We start from the raw sequence: 17,465 nt of genomic DNA, 5'->3' as shown, positions 1-17,465 counted from the left end.
CCATGACATTAAAAGGAATATGATAGAGACAGAATTCAGTCATTCCTGAACTTTTTTATAATAATCTGTCTTAATAAAGAATATAAAGTTTGCTTTAAAATTAATCGCTCGTAATAGTAGGGAAACAAAATAATATAATATTTGAAAAATGTTTTAAAAACAAAAATCTGAGTAATATCAAAACCTCGAACGAGGAGAAAGAAAGTGAGATAATAAAGTCGAACTTAACAAGAGCAGGAATGATTACAAAGATGATTTGAGCTGTCATCCCTTTCAAACCCCTCTAAAGGCATGAGCGTCATTTGTGTTACGCTGAAAACAAAACTAATTGATTTAAAGAAAATTGTATTTTAATGATTTCATTCTGCGTTAGAAAAATGAAATAGGATAAAAAGGGAAAAATGCTCTTTTTTTTAAATCTGTTCACTGGAAGATAAACATACTGCTTCAAAAAATGCAAATTAACGTTTAGAAAGTTTTATTCAGATATTGACAATTTTTACTTTTGGCTGATATAGAATAAAAAAGAAAAACTGTGGCCTTTTAAAATTGTAAACTAATTTTATTATATCAAATGTGGATTTTTCAATGTTTTTCTTTAAAATTGATTAGAATTTTGTTTTGCTGTTTTTTGTGGATTATAAAAAAAGAAAACATCTGTTCAAATTGTGCATCGTCTCAGTGAAGTCCAAATGATTCCTTTGCCTTTGGGTGGGACTGATGTGGGGGGCATATTCGTGGTAATTTCTGATTGTTTTAACTAGAAACTGTGGTAAAGTTTGACTATAATATTTGCTTGTACTTTCTTTTCTCTAACAGCAGGTGGTTCCCACAACTTGAGTTCGTTTCCAGGCCATATCTTTGATCTTGATTTTTTTTTTTCAAAACTTCGACAGTTGAACTCCTAATCTCAAGTCTCAAGTAGCTTTTGCAACCCTTACAATCAGAGTGAGAGTGCAAAACAAACTTGAAAACACTTTGACGACAATTTTGGCTGTTGACCCATTTCTGAAGTTTTTCAATTTTGCGATAAGTTCTTATTCTAGAGGACGAAAAGGAAGAGGCTATAGCTGAAAAGTTCCTTTCCATGGCTTTTTTTGCTGTAAGTCCTTTTCTGAAATTTTCGCTGAACTGTGACAAATTCTATTTCTCAAAAAGTTGCTCTAATTTTATTATCTCTAATTAATTTCTATTTTAAAGAGATTCAGACGATGGTATTCGCAATCAACTTTACAACTTCTGGTCAAAAAGCCCACAACTACCAGAATCGACCATTTCCCGAGCTTTGGACATATTCGATAGATGCTATTCGCCAACGCTCGAGTCTTCTTTCCTGCTTTATTCTCTGAAATTCTTACTGGACAGAACAAAAGATAGCCCCGATTACAGCGCACTCCTTTTCGAAAATCCACTATCGGAATGCACATTCAAGGTATTCGTTTATGTTTTGTTTAATTTGAATTGATGTTTTGAGTTTTATCTTGGATTTTGTTTTGAAGGAAAAGGAAGAAAGTTGAGTTACAAATCTCATTATCTTGTTGACGCCTATCTTGTTACTTCCTTGTCAAATATATGACTAGTGAATATAAGGTAAGAAGGTATCAATAAGAACATGAGGTTGCATGATTATTGGCAACAATGAAATAATAATGTTTTGTGGGGAACACTTCCCTCGATAGTGTCCTAATTGAAGACATATCTACAGGATTTCAAAATAAAATCAAATTGGAAGTGTTAAGAGAGGGTTCTAAAAAATTTACTCTGAATTGACAAGTTATAGATTATTAGCACTGTTGAGAAGTTAATGTAATGTGAAATGAACAGTCATGAACTTGAGAATAGCTGTAGAATACTTGTCAATTTCACTTAAAAAAAAATGTACCATTTTTGCCACGATTTGGATGACATTTCATATACTGTTCGTTATGAAAAATTAATCCTCCATAAATAGCTCTTTCTATGAAAAAATGAATATATTGATCAGTAATAAGTTGGATTTTATGCGATTTCATTATTTAGAGATTAATGTCCGAAGCCAAAGATAGGGTCCTTAGATAACAATTGTGCCCTAATTGATATAACTCTAGGAATTGGCTGACTCCATAAATACATCGACAAGAGTTAGAAAATTTGGAGTTAGGTATAAGGAAGTCTAGTCCCATGAGTTTTAACAGGCAATTTTTTTCTGAAATTCATGCGTAAATTCGTAATCTTGTTCTGAGTTTTGTCCAATAAAGTGATTATAAAAAGCTTAATTGCCTCGTAGTTTTTGTTTCCTCAAACCGCTGGAAACTATCGATACAGGAATAGGGGGAAACTTCCTTCCAAGTAAGTAATGAAACTTGGTTCTCTACAGGGGGTTTTTGTCTAAGATTGGGAAAATCATTAGGGTCTTCGCTTCTTTCGGTTTTAACGCACAAATGGTTTGAACGCATTGAACTGAGTGTCGTCAGTTCAATGACAAATGGAAAATAAAGTACTTTTTTGTGAAAGCAAATGATAAAGCTTTATGCCTCATATGTAGAGACAGTGTTGCTGGTCTGAAGTAATACAATATTTGTCGGTACTATGAATCTAAACATGGCTCAAGTTATTCTCACATCACAGGAGCAGAATGCACTAAAAAATTTGAATCGTTTCAGCACAGTCTGCTTTCTCGTAGACGTCTGAAGATTTTATTAAGAAATTGGAAATACCAAAGAGTCGAAGCAGATATTTTCGATTGTTTATATTCTGCCATAAAACTTTTACTGAAGTAATTTTTTCCTTTTTTTGGAAATTGGTATAAGCACAAATTCTGTTATTTTAAAATGTGAGATTCTCAGCATAAAACGTTTGATAATGTATGAAAGATTTTGGAATCCAACTGGAATGTAGAATTAGTTTTTTTTTCAATCCATTTCCTATTAGCTATATACTTTAGTTCGTATTTCTGATTTTTCTTTATCCTCTTTCGTAATTACCATTGCTTTATTTGCACCATAAAGTTTGTCTAAAACATGTCTGTACAGCTTAGATGAGTTCGTTCAGGCCTTCAACTTGGCGAGGTGGGCCTTGATATTCTGTATACTTTATTATTTACATGTTTCGCTTAACGACAGTAGAAGTGAAGGCTGTGGGTTTATGTTGTTTTTGAAATTCTGATTCTTCTATTTTTTATATAATCGATTTAAAATCGGTTGTGCTATATAAGCAGTAAATGTTTGAAATTTTTGAACTTCCATCTAGATTTTCTTCCGTCAAGAGTCTCGACTAATTGCAGTCCATGGGAGGAACAATAAGATTCTTTAAACCCCTCCTTTCTTCCATTTGGTATAAGACACCAGGCACAAAACTACGTAGTTCAATTTCTGCGCAGTATCAGGCGGCTAGGATTGACAATATGAAAAAATGGGCTTAGTCTTTATTGTCCGTTCTAATGAAGACTAAAAAGGAATAAAATTTGATTAGTAGAGTTTCAGGGGCGCGAATAGAACATCACTTTTTCCATTTTCGTCATAATAAAGCATACGTTCCCCACTTCTGGCTTTTCTCTTTCCCAAAATTTGATGTCTCACTCGCATCGGCCAATTTCCTTCAAAACAATAGAATGAAATTTTTAGGTAATTTCTCTCCGCTCTTTAGTTCTGTTTCTTTAAAAGCTAAAAGATTGGCTTTACCTGCATTTTGCCTCAAAACCTTGTGAACAGCCAAGACTGCATAGTTGAAACATTCATTGTTTCGGTCAAATCTTAGCTAATAACTATATTTGTCCGTAATGCTGCGGGAAATTGAGACCATTTTCGTCCAACTGCAGGATAATCAGAATTGGCAAGAGCTATATGGATATCGATACCTTCTATTCCCGATATTGTGGAACCGCTTTGATGTGTCTATAAATCGCTGATTATCCCTATTTTCGTGAAGATGTTCTATAAGTGACAGAAGTTTAGCGCTTATGCCCTCCTCCCATCTCCTGAAAAGAAGACCCTTGCCGCTAGCTGAGCATGTAAATTCGATTTTTTCCTCTTTCTGAATGAGTTCGAGGATACCTCCTAAAGTGTTTCTTAGCCCCCTGTCTCTTTTAGAACGCGTCTATCACAAATCTTCATGGTGGACGGGAATTTCGTGTTGTGTGCCATTGGGGGGTAAAGGGTAGCACTGTCCTTCCCAATTTGATTAACAACAATATTATCACTTTGCCCCTCTCAAACAGAGAAACATTTTTTAAACATTGACGTGTTCGATAATCAATATCTTAATTTCCTACTGTTTCACTTAAAGTTATCTATTCTTTGTAAGTCTTTCACGCTATTCTTTATTATTTTTTGAGATGATGGCTTTTCTATTTGAAGGAAAATATTGTCAGTCGAAATAAAATCTAGTGGCTTCATTTAGCTCACTATGATGACCACTATTCATCGGTTCTAAATTTATTTAAATTTTTTTTGTCTGATTCTGACGGGCCTTTTGAACGTCTCCGATAAGAGGGTCTTCATTGCCCGTCCTTCCAGTTGCACTTTCTTGTAGAGCAGATGGACTAAGTTGTAAAAAGGGACTAGGGAAAAAATGCATTTTCTTTCAGCCTGGTACTTAAAGACTCAAAAGATGCAAGTATATCAGTCCCATCATATCTTTGGACAATAGCGGTTTTACGATACCATCTCGGGAGGTAAAACAAAAGTTCCAAATATCTAAAATAAAGTATGCAAACCTGTCGCGGAGTCTTTTTTTCAGAACTGGGTAAACCCCGTAAAAAACAAAACAGAATGATAGCAAAAACTTAAATATAATTTAGCAAGTGCATTCCGGGACTGTCGCCTCCGGTTTGGAACAGTCTTAGCGTAAACGACTTTAAGTTTACCTTTAGCATCTTTAAGAAGCTGAGAACGCAGGGCTGATATACTTGTACAAACATGAATTCTTTGCCACCGTATCTGTAAAACCAAACGAATAGAAAATAAAACCGCCGCAATTCAAGCTTTCAGAAATATACTTAGAATCGAAAACTAAATATTTTCACTCCTCTACATTTAGTGACAGACTGGTACACAGATATATCTGAGAAATGAATTTAACGGAGGACGCTAATCTAGTTTTAGTGCGGCTTATATTCAAAAGATTATCGGCATAGACAATATACGATTCGTCAGAAGAACCAAAAACATACGTAGGCTTAATTCCGTGAATAATGACATTGAACAGATTAGGTGACGACAACCCCCCCCCCCTGACGAACACCAGATCTGACAGAAATCTGGCTTTGACTTTAGCCTAAGATAAGGATTTCTCTACCAAAAACGGAGCATAAACGACTGAGGAGTTAACGCCGGAAACAGTCAACGTGTGCCATACTTGGGCATGGCAAACACTATCAGACATTTTGGACAAGCTCGATGCACTCATATGTAATTCAAGCAGATGAAACTGTGCATCACATAGCAACGAAACTAGGAGAAGGTGGGCTTGTATGCATCCAACATGAGATTTAAAACCGAATTGATTTGATTTTTTTCAGTACACGGTGATATTGATGGAAGTAAGACATATTCAGAAATGTTGTTAATATAACATGCAACTGTAATAAAGCGGTAAGATCCGCACTTGAGGGTTTCTCCCGGCGCTTAAGAACAGACTTAACACTCCAAGTGTCTTAATTCTTAATACTCAAGTTTCTTCTGAAACAAATTCATTGGTGTGTTGATATATTTCAGTACGGTGGGCTCCATAAGTGTAGTACTACAATCTACCCAGTACGGATGTTTGACTGTTCAAATGACGCACCCTTGGCCTTGTACTTGACTTCTTAACTGGCCGAAAACAAAAGTCTTTGCACTCCACGAAAATGATTGGGATTCATCATGGTCAGATATTTCTTGCGGGGCGCCACATGGCATGAAATTAGCAGGAATAATTTTCCTGGGTGTAATTAACTCTCTGCTTAGTTATCACGACGACCGTTACAAGTTTGTAGATGATCTGTCCATAGTGCTCGCTTACCTAGTTGAAAACACTCATAACAATGAAATGAAACTTTGATCAGTTATTTGATCAGCTAAAGACCGAATGCTCAAGTCATGACCTTACCATCAACGTAGCCAAGTTGAAGATAATTCGTTTCAACCCTCTGAAGCGGAATATAGATATGCCTCAAGTCCCTTTCCCGATTGTGAATGAAATGAAACTTTCACTTGTGACTGCAGTTTTAATGCCCATATTAATTCAATTGTCCACAAAGCTAATGCAAGCCTTCAGACACTTACCAAAATGAGGCGTTATGGGTTTGATGTTGACAGTCTTCTACATGCCTACATGTGTTATGTTCGCCCGTTGTTCAAGTACGCGTCCCTGGTGTGGGGTCTATCTACTATCCGCATCGCGTACCTATTACGCGACATAGAGTCTGTCCAGAAAAGAACAACAAGGATTATACTCCGGAACCGTGACTATCACCGAAACATGGAGATAAACTGAATTTATCTCCACTTAAAGTCCAGCTTGAACACCTGATTCTTCAGTTTGGAAAATCCGTCCTAGCCAATACGAGCCATCGAACACTGCTACCCAAACCAGCCCCTCCCAATAGTCGAACTCAGTTACAAAACAAACTTCTACCCCCTAAAGTACGAACTAATCGTTAGGCCAACTCATTTTTGCCTTTCTTCACATCGATTTTAACGATTTTAAAAAAAAAGTGAATCTGTCTAGCTATGCTACGATAGTTTTTAAATGCACCGAACTCTCTCTCTCTCTCTCTCTCTCTCTCTCTCTCTCTCTCTCTCTCTCTCTCTCTCTCTCTCTCTCTCTCTCACTCTCTCTCTCTCTCTCTCTTTCTCTCTCTCTCTCTCTCTCTCTCTCTCTCTCTCTCTCTCTCTCTCTCTCTCTCTCTCTCTTTCTCTCTCTCACACGTAGAAAAAATCTGACCCATAAGCAGAGGACAAACACATTTGGAAAAGAATTTGGAAGTGAAACACGAAAGACGGATCATCAGCACAAAGGTGAAAAATAGTAAAACCATCTTAGTCAATTAACGTGGACTTCAGCCTTTCTAGACCATTTTTAACAGCACTAGCGCACATGGGAATAACATGACGCTGCATTATCTACTGGGGCAAGAGTTTGGAAATAAGACTAGTAAAATGACATTGAACTGTTTAATTTAATGAATTAAAACTTGACGACAATGCTTAAGTTAGGAAGAAACCGGAATCCCATCACTTTTAATGAGAGCATTAATTTTCCAAAATTAACGACCTGTTTCCATTGTGCAGGCCACTTCGGAAATTGTGACCCTCTTTAACGAACATTTCGGAGGTAATGTTTGAACTCAGTTTTAGTTTTACGTTTAATTTTAAATATTTGGCCACGAAGAGGCCTGCCGTAAGCTATCCATATGATTTGCTTTCAGGATCTTCTTTCCAGATGGGGATGCGGCCTATTAATTGAACAAGAATTATCAGGACAGCTACTTCCTCGGCTTGCTTTAGATACAGATGGTAATGCAGATTTAGGTGTATTCTTGCTTGTGTTGACCGCGGTTTACAACAAAGTAGATGATAAGGTACTTTCAGATGGGATTGTAAGGTAGAAAACGTTATCAGATAAAGTTACCAAACAGCTTTGCTCCATTCCCATTTAGAACACCACTTCTTTTTACCGGTTTGGATGACCTCTGGAGGCGAACCGTCTAGCTGGCACCAGCTAAGGAACGAAGTTTTTGTGTATTTTAAGCATTAAGCTACTATTCATCACAAGTGCCATTGTAAGCACAGCATAGTATACAGCAAAGAAAGTAAGTCTTGTAATACTTCTATCTTACTGTGTTGGTATAGACGGGTTGTAGATAAATAAATAGTTTTTTATAAACCATATATCTCTATTGATTTTTGTCCGCTGAACTAAAACATTATTTGAAGTAAAAGTGCTGAGCTTAGAACCAAGATCAGAAGTCAGTTCAGTCCCTCTTCAAGTAAAAGATTCAAATTACTCTGACAAAAAAGGTGATTGTCTCGGAGTGGTGCAGCGAGATTAGCTTCTGCTTGGTAATACGAGGCCCCGTGTTCATACTCAGCTGCAGCAACCCACTGCTGGGTCTGGAATGTGACTATAGTGATTAGATTATGGGAAAGTATATTCATTTTTATCCAACTAAGTAGAGGAAGAAGGCTTGCAATATCCAGAGTTTGATCTCAACTGCAGCAACTTACTGCAGGGACTGGCATTTGAGTCAGAGGATTAGATTATGCGAAGTTTCTTCATTGCAATCCAAATAAGAAGAAGAAAAAAGACTGATCGGCAATGTCTTTGTCATATTTCCTACACTTGAATTAGCATTAATCTGGGAACTTTTTTATTCTAACGTGTCTAATCCTATGTTTTCATATACTTAGCTAGAATTTTAGAGAAAAAGAAGCATGATAACAAGTTAGAACTTGTTGACACATTGTGCTAAATCACATTAATGATGTATTGGTGGCTCATTACTTTAGTCTTGTTCGTAGTTATACAAAAATTAAACGAAAAGACGGTTTTTAACGTTTCTCTCGCTTAATTTTTCGTAAATGGAAAAGCAGTGTGGTCTAAAAAATTATTAAGTTATGTTCTTTTTTTTCTCAATTTTCCGGCAGTAAGCAACCTAGGTGAGAAAAAACTTGTCAGTTTTGGGAAACAGAGAATTGGGAAGCAAAACTGGAGACAACATTAGATACATAAAATACCGCTAACGTAGCAAAATGGAAAATGAAATTAATATTTTTTGAATTGATTATTTCAAGTAGTCTGATAAATTTTGGATGAGGCTTAAGGCTAGATTCGTATGTATCTTTAAGTGTTTTTTCCCTTTTCATGAGTTTTCCAATTTCCCTTAATTATACCTGGACTAATACAATATGAAATTCCTTTGGGATGATTTTCTGTCCCCTTGTTTTGTACATACTCTAGATACTATTATCTTTATTTCTGACTATTTTCCCTAATAGGACCTACCATTGAGCTCAGGAAGACTTACAATAGTGCCTGGAACTCTAATGCCTATGTTTGCTCAAACAATGCGTCTACATACAGGTCAAACTATGACCACATCGACGTCACTGGTACCCTCAATGTCCCTCGATTCTTATGGAGCAGGGAATGCCAAATTAGCTACTCAAACTCAAAGGCAGCGTCAATTTGAACCTACTCAAATTCAAGGTTTGTCTTCCTATAACTAATAGCCTTTTTAGGCATACTGCTGAAGAGAGAGAGGGATAAGGAGAGAGAGAGGGAGAGAGAGAGAGAGAGAGAGAGAGAGAGAGAGAGAGAGAGAGAGAGAGAGAGAGAGAGAGAGAGAGAGAGAGAGAGAGAGAGAGAGAGAGAGAGAGAGAGAGAGAGAGAGAGAGAAAGAGGAGGGGGAGGGAGAGAGTGAGAGAGAGTCTACTCGTTTTATTATATTTTTTTGTTGCCTCAACATCATCATAGAATGAAACAGAGCCAAAGTAGAATTTAAGAATCAAAAGAAATTTAGAAACAGTTTGAAGATTTGAAATAAAAAGAAAAGTGTGAAATATAAGGCAAATAATATACGATTTAAGCTCAAGATAATTGGAAAAGTGTTTCACTTAACGTGGAGTCGCCTTCTCCAAGAAAATGCAGTAGTTCAACCTCACCTACTCCATTTTCTCAACGAATGATTCGTTCGAGATTTTATCGCTATTTGAGAAGAATTAATTCTTCTGCTGGTTATTTAGCACATTGCCTGATCAGAAAAAAAAACTAGCAACTTTGTAACCCTTAACTGTTAAAAAACAAAAAGGTTTCCGCTTATTTTTGATGTAGCAGGTCAACAGTATAAATGAATATTTGTCCGAGTTTGACGATTTTGCTTCTTAATGAGCACAGATAGTCTGTCTGTGTTCTTTTTTCAGAAAGCATGCATTCTAATTTGGAATCAGATAAAAACATTCGAAAGGTCATAATACGCATCAAATAGTTGCTCATACTAATATTCCCTTAGAAATTGGGAAGATTCCGATGACTATTTTTTATTGATTTTAATAAGCTGTTTGATACTGTGGACGCACAGACAAAACGAATAAAAGATAAGTCCAGAAGAGATAAAATATTGATTTGATACATTAAGAAAGAGAGGAGAAATAATTTAACTACTTAAGACTTTTTTGGTGTTTTCAAGTACTAAGGACGGCAAAGTAAGAAAACTTGCGTTAGGGGCTTTCGGAGTTTCATGGTGCGTTTCGATCCACGCCCGTTTCTAAGGGTTTTAGAGCTCATGTAAAAATTCCTACAAATTTTTAATCTGTCTTCACTTTTTACTCTAATATTTAAATCATAGTTACCGTTCCTGAATCACTGTCTAATAGCAATTCTGTTAAGTTTGAGGATTTGTTTTAAAAGTCATTTTCTGTTTTTAAAGCGCTCTTTACTAGGTATGTGCTACCCCGCGCGCATCGTGAATGCATATATATAGATATCACACACAAGAAAAAGTGGCTGACTTTTTTAGGCGGAACCGACTAGTGAACCGAGTAAACATCAGAAATTCTGATTGCCTTTTCATTGTGTACTTTTGACGAAAATTTCAGCTGACAGGGGGTGCAACCCCTCTTTGGTGGGTAATGGGAGCAATTTTGAATCCTTAAATGACACGAAATTTGCATAGATTGTGTTTATGCCGATTATTTTCCTCTCAATCCAATTTTGTCGTCCTTAAGTTTCATCTCCGTTTCCAATATTTAAGCTACTCACTTGAGAGAGAAAAAAAAAAACGGTAAGCTAGGGGAACGTGAGTTCGTTAGTTTGAATTTGTATTTTATCAGTTTTGTCAGCAATGAATTTTCACCTCTTTCAGATCTTGAAAAAGAACTGTCAAAAAAATAATTTAGATTTGAGTTCATTAAAATAGTCATTATGCGGAAAACTTTGTAGATACTTTGTGACAATGCAGTGGCTAGAGCCACGCCTAAATAATTTTAGGAATGTGTTTCAATACTGGTTGTTGGAAAGGGATCACATCTGAAGTTAGTTTGCATTCGATTATTTCTTTTTCTTTTTTTTTTTTGTTCCTAAAAATGTTTTTTAGTAACTCTAATAAGAGTTTTAGCGCTTAAAAAAATAAGTATATTTTGACTTATTTTTGTTGGAAAATGTCAACAGTACAGATGAATAAGTCTGAAGAATTATCAGTTCGAGTTTCATGATTTTGCTTGTTAATGAAGACAAATCCAATTTTTTATTTTTTCCCCCTTCTCTTTTTATTCTTAGTTTGATATAGCATCATCTATCTACAACTTTGCAGTTGATTGTTAGCCCCAATGAAAAATCAACCAACTATAAAAGAGTCTTTTTCTGAAGTGGATTACTTTCTATCCCGGGAAGATTAGATTCGCGGAATACAGCTAAGGGAAGTCCTTAGCATTGAAATTAGACGTGATTTTGTTTTATCTCTAGTGTTTTTCTTAGAACTGTAGCCATTGCAGATAAGAAAGCGTGCACCAGTTGTTCATGAACATTAACGCAATAACGTATGGTTTGAATTCTCGGAAATGGGGCAATTTTTCAGACATACTTCAATCCTTATTAGTATTCTCAAAATGATAATTACAAAACTCCTATTATCCTGTCCTCATTTTTATTTAACTAAAGTTTCATTATATCTTTTTTGTATGTTGATTCTCTGTTGTATTTGGTTATTTTTTTGCTAGCTTTGTGCTTTAAGCTTTCTTCTTTTTTTCATTTTACAATCCTGTTATTTACTCCTATCTACTCCAATCCTCTTATCTATTATCAACTCCTATTGTCTTATTCTCATTTTTATGTAAACAAAGTTTCATTATGTCTCATTTGTATGTTGATTATCTGTTGTATTTGGCTATTTTTTTGCTAGCTTTAAGCTTTTTTTCTCATTTTACAATCCTGTTATCTATTCCTATCTACTTCAATCCAATTATCTATTATCAAATCTTATTATCTTATTCTTATTTTATTTAAATAAATCTTCATCATATCTCTGTTGCATGTTGATTCTCTCTTGTAATAGGTTATTTTTTGTTAGATTTGTGCTTTAAGCTTTCTTTGTTTCGCATTTCCATTTCACCAGATCTGCAATTTTTTCCGTTTTTCTTTTATTTTAAATAATAGCGTTGTTGATTTAATTTTAGGCGAAGGATTTTCTGTGACGCTACCTATGGACATGGCTGGCAAAACCTTGGGCACTTTTATTTTGCCAGAAAGTGGATCTAGAAGTATTTTTGCTAAACCAGGTAGTCTTCTATCTCAACCAACTTTAGATATGTTCTTACATATGCTGCTTTTGAACATGTTTAGATATGCTGAACATATGGACATTGTTATAGTGTATTTCCTTTACATAGGTCACTTTGTCCAAGTCTTTTGTTGTTGGTAATAAAATGTTTTCCAAGGGTTTCTCCTTGGACGGAGAAACATATATATATATATATATATATATATATATATATATATATATATATATATATATATATATATATATATATATATATATATATATATATATATATATATATATATATATATATATATATATATATATATATATATATATATAAAAATAAGTTGTCTGTGTGTGGATCTGTGGATGGATCAGGTGACGTCATGTTTGTCCGAATATGACGTCTGAATTATTTCACACTAATACAAAAGAAGAAAAAAAACTAAAAAAGGTAAAAACTACAAAAAAAACTAAAAAGAAAAAAAACTAAAAAAGCTAAAAAACTAAAAAAAAACTAAAAAAAGGTAAAAATCTAATAACTAAAAAAAAACTGAAAAAAATAAAAAAAAAGGCAAAAACTACAAAAAAAATAAAAACTAATAAAAAAACTAAAAAAGCTAAAAAACTAAAAAAACTAAAAAAAACTAAAAAAAAGGTAAAAAACTAAAAAAAACTAAAAACTAAAAAAGAAAAAAACTAAAAAAAGGAAAAACTGAAAAATAAAAGAGAAAAAGAAAACTAAAAAAATATGAATAAATATATATAAAAATAAGTTGTTTGTGGGTTATGTCTGTCTGTCTGTCTATCGAGTGACGTCGTGTTTGTCCGCATATGACGTCTGAATTATTTCACACTAATACAAAAGAAGAAAAAAAACTAAAAAAGGTAAAAACTACAAAAAAAAACTAAAAAGAAAAAAAACTAAAAAAGCTAAAAAACTAAAAAAAAACTAAAAAAAGGTAAAAAACTAAAAACTAAAAAAAACTGAAAAAACTAAAAAAAGGCAAAAACTAAAAAAAAACTAAAAACTAATAAAAAAACTAAAAAAGCTAAAAAACTAAAAAAAACTAAAAAAACTAAAAAAAGGTAAAAAACAAAAAAAAACTAAAAACTAAAAAAGAAAAAACTAAAAAAAGGAAAAAACTGAAAAATAAGAGAAAAAGAAAACTAAAAAAATATTAATAAATATAAAAAATATAAATATAAATATAATATAAATTAGCAATCAACAAAGCACCGAGACACAAATGACGACCGGGACACAGGGAGTATAAATGACGACCAGGACATAAGTAAAAAAAAAAACTAAAAAAACTAAAAAAATGGTAAAAACTACAAAAAAACTAAAAACTAATAAAAAAACTAAAAAATCTAAAAATCTAAATAAACTAAAAAAGAAAAAAAATAAAGGAGAAAAACAAAACTAAAAAACGAATGTATATACAGACCGGGACACCGGGATACAAATGACGACCGGGACACAGGGAATATAAATGACGACCGGGACACAGGGACACAACTACAATGGGGACGCCGGGGGGCACAGGGGGATATAAATGACGACCGGGACACCGGGACACAAGGAATATAAATGACGCCCGGGACACTCAAAGAGAAATCACAGACTGGAACACCGGGACACAAATGACGACCGGGACACAGGGAATATAAATGACGACCGGGACACAGGGACATAACTACAAAGGGGACGCCGGGGTGCACAGGGGGATATATAAATGACGATGGCGACTCAGGGAATGGTCGATTAGCAATCACCATCAACAAAGCTCAAGGGCAATCATTAGAATCATGAGGTATAGATCTGAATACGGATTGTTTTCCCATGGACCATTATATGTTGCATGTTCAAGAGTCGGTAAACCTGACAATCTATTTATATGCACAGACAATGGGACAGCAAAGAATGTTGTATATTCGCAAGTTTTACGTAGTTAAAAATATATATATATATATATATATATATATATATATATATATATATATATATATATATATATATATATATATCTATATTCACAGGTGGGACAAAGGGACACAACTACAATGGCGTGTAACTAATATGGCGCGTAACGACTTACGCGCGCGGGGGGGCTTGGGGGGCGCGAAGCGCCCCCACCAACTAGGTGTTGGGGTGGCGCGAAGCGCCACCCCAACAGCTAGTATATATATATATATATATATATATATATATACCCAAACACTTACAATCAAAATTTCGAGATTTTGTTCAACGTATTAGAAAGATTCGGAAGTTATGTCTTTGAGGATGGCAAATCCCCCAAACGCTCAGGGAGAGGGTTTTAAGTTATGCCCTGGGGGTATACAAGATTTTTATTTAGAAAGTGTGGTCATATAAACTTTGGAGGGAGTTCATTGGAATTGGTAATCAGAAGCTCTACTGATCTTTTTAAGAGTCAAAGTGATCGGAAGGTAGCAACGTCCCCCCCCCATACACACACGTCTTATGGTCCCAAAATGTATGTAATAGAAATTTTGAGATAGCCATTTTATCCAAAATAGTCGAAACATCATATAACAAGGCTTTTGGGTTTAAAACAAACCCCGAGCCTATGGGCAAGGGTTGTAATTTATTCCCAGAGTGTATTTAAGGCTTTTATGGAAGGGATGGTTGTATAAACTTTCAAGGAGGCTCATTTGGTTATAAATTGGAAGTTCTAGCTCCCTTTTGAGAGCCCTTTATTGCCCTCGGGATAGATTGTAAATCATGACCTCGGGTCGTGTAAGGTTTCTATGGAATGGTTGGTCGCATATACTTCAGATGGTGCTCATTTGATTTAGAATTTAAATAAGAGTCAAAAGTGATTTGAGAGCAACTGGTTCCCCACGCTCATCATTCCCCTAAACGAATCTAGTCAAAATTTGACAATTTTGTTCATTGTAGGTGAAGGAGTCCAGGAATTATGTCTTTGAGGAAGACAACGCAGCCCCAACAGTCCTCATAGCAAGGGTTGTAAGATATGCCTCAGGGGCACATAATGTTTCTGTAGAAAGGGTGGTTTCATGCACTTCGGAGGGGACTCATTGGATTGGTAGTCTGAATTTTTAGTGCCCTTTTTAAGAGCCAAAGTGATCAGAAGGCAGCTATCCCCTCCCCTCAGCACGTCATGTTTTTAATAAACATGCATAAACTTTAAATTGGGCTTATTTGATGTGAAATTTGAAGTTTTGATGCTCTTTTTAAGAGTGCAACCATTGCACTCTTTGAGTGCAATTGATTTGAGAGCAACCAGACCCCTCCCCTTCATGCTCATTATTTCTGTTAACACCTGCAATCATAATTTGGAGATAACAATTTTATTCATCGTAGTTGAAGGTTTCGGAATTTATGTCTGTGAGAAAGACACCCCCCCCCACCTCCCTACAGCTCTCAGTGAAAGGGTTGTAAGTTATTCCGTGAGGGCATATAACGTCCTTATAGAAAGGAGGATTGTATATGCTTTGGAGGGGACTCATTGGATTTGTAATCAGAAGTTATAGTGAACTATTTAAGAGTAAAAATGGTCCAATCACAGCTACACCCCCTCCCCCTACATACATACACAAACACGTCGTGTTTTCTCGAGTTGTATCCAATGGATATTTTGAGACAGCCCTTCTATTCAAAATAGTCTAATTTATGAGGTTTGATACAAACGACCAGAGCCTGAGGGCGAAAATTGTAAGTTATGCCTATGGGGTATTTAAGGTTCTTGTGGAAGGGTCCAATCACAGCTACACTCCCTCCCCCTACATACACACACAAACACGTTGTGTTTTCCCGAGATGTATCCAATGGATATTTTGAGACAGCTCTTTTATTCAAAATAGTCTAATTTATGAGGTTTGATACAAACGACCAGAGCCTGAGGGCGAAAATTGTAAGTTATGCCTATGGGGTATTTAAGGTTCTTATGGAAGGGTCCAATCACAGCTACACCCCCTCCCCCTAAATACACACACAAACACGTTGTGTTTTCTCGAGATGTATCCAATGGATATTTTGAGACAGCCCTTTTATTCAAAATAGTCTAATTTATGAGGTTTGATACAAACGACCAGAGCCTGAGGGCAAAAATTGTAAGTCATGCCTATGGGGTATTTAAGGTTCTTATGGAAGGGCTGGTTGTATAGATTTTAGAGGTGGATCATTTGGTTGAATTAGAAGTTCTAGTTCCCTTTAAAGAGTCATAGTGATGGAAGTCAAGCAGCCTCCCCCCACCCAGTTACCCCTCGTTTTATCAAATGTATGTGATTAAAATTGTTCAATTGCAATTTTGTTTAAAATAGTCCAAAGAACGTATAACAATGCCTCCAGGGTTGGCACAATCCCCAGAACCCTGGGGCAAGGGCTTTAATTTAGGCCCCAGGGGCATATAAGGTTTATATGGAATTGGTGGTTGTATTAAATTTGGGTGGATCTTATTTGATTTGGAAGTTATAGTGCCCTTTTTAAGACTCAAAGTGATTTGATAGACCCCCCTCCATGCCCATCATTTCCCATGACAAACATCCAAACAAAGTTCTGAGACATCAATTTTTCAGCATTGTTGAAAGGTTCAGTAATTATGTGTAACAATAGTTATAGTAGCAGTAGACGCATTAGTAACAGTATGCAAATAGCACTCTTTTTTTCAAAACACGATGAAATTTTTAACTTTATACTACCAATCGGTCCTGAAGCAGTGCTGATACGTTCTCTTGACAACCTGTATGGGCATAGTGTGTTCTGTTTTATTTACAGTTACAATATTGCCCAAAATTTTCGGCTCAATACCCGTAGGTTCAGTAGTAGTAGTAGCACCAGTAGTTATAGCAGTAGCAGTAGGAGTACAGTGAATAGTAGTAGTATTAGCTTTAGTAGCAGTAGTAGTAGTAAAATTTGTAGTAGTTGTAGGAGTAGAAGCAATAGTATTAAGACTCAAATTTTGTATTTTGGTTAGTTCAACACCCCCCCCCACAAAAAGCGTTGTAAGTAATTTCATACATGAAACTGTTCCTTAAATATTGCTGATATGCTCTTTTGACAACCTGCATACGGATGGCAAGTTTTCATCCGTACAACATAAATATTCTCTACAAATTTTACCTTCATACCTTCGTAGGTTGTGGATTTTGAACTAGCCAGAAGACACTGTGTGTATACATTTAATGCTGCTTTTACGGTTACAGTAACTAATGATACTAATGGCATTAAGTTGAAACCTTTTAGAGAACGTTTAGGGGG

At 35.3% G+C, this 17,465-nt stretch overlaps 1 protein-coding gene across 1 annotated transcript in view; it reads left to right on the top strand.

Moving 5' to 3' along the window:
- LOC136025164 (DNA-dependent protein kinase catalytic subunit-like) overlaps positions 1-17,465 on the top strand; it is a 110,480-nt gene that overhangs the window by 33,885 nt on the left and 59,130 nt on the right. Inside the window, exons 9-11 of the mRNA XM_065700962.1 lie at positions 1,201-1,432; positions 8,958-9,168; positions 12,132-12,233. Of these exons, the coding sequence (XP_065557034.1) occupies positions 1,201-1,432; positions 8,958-9,168; positions 12,132-12,233 (545 nt within the window). The remainder of the gene's footprint in view (positions 1-1,200; positions 1,433-8,957; positions 9,169-12,131; positions 12,234-17,465) is intronic.

Source organism: Artemia franciscana, chromosome 1, assembly GCF_032884065.1.
Source record: "Artemia franciscana chromosome 1, ASM3288406v1, whole genome shotgun sequence".
In the NCBI taxonomy this organism is placed as follows: domain Eukaryota; kingdom Metazoa; phylum Arthropoda; class Branchiopoda; order Anostraca; family Artemiidae; genus Artemia; species Artemia franciscana.
Note: the sequence above shows the minus strand (reverse complement) of the source record. Positions and strands in the feature narration are given on the sequence as shown.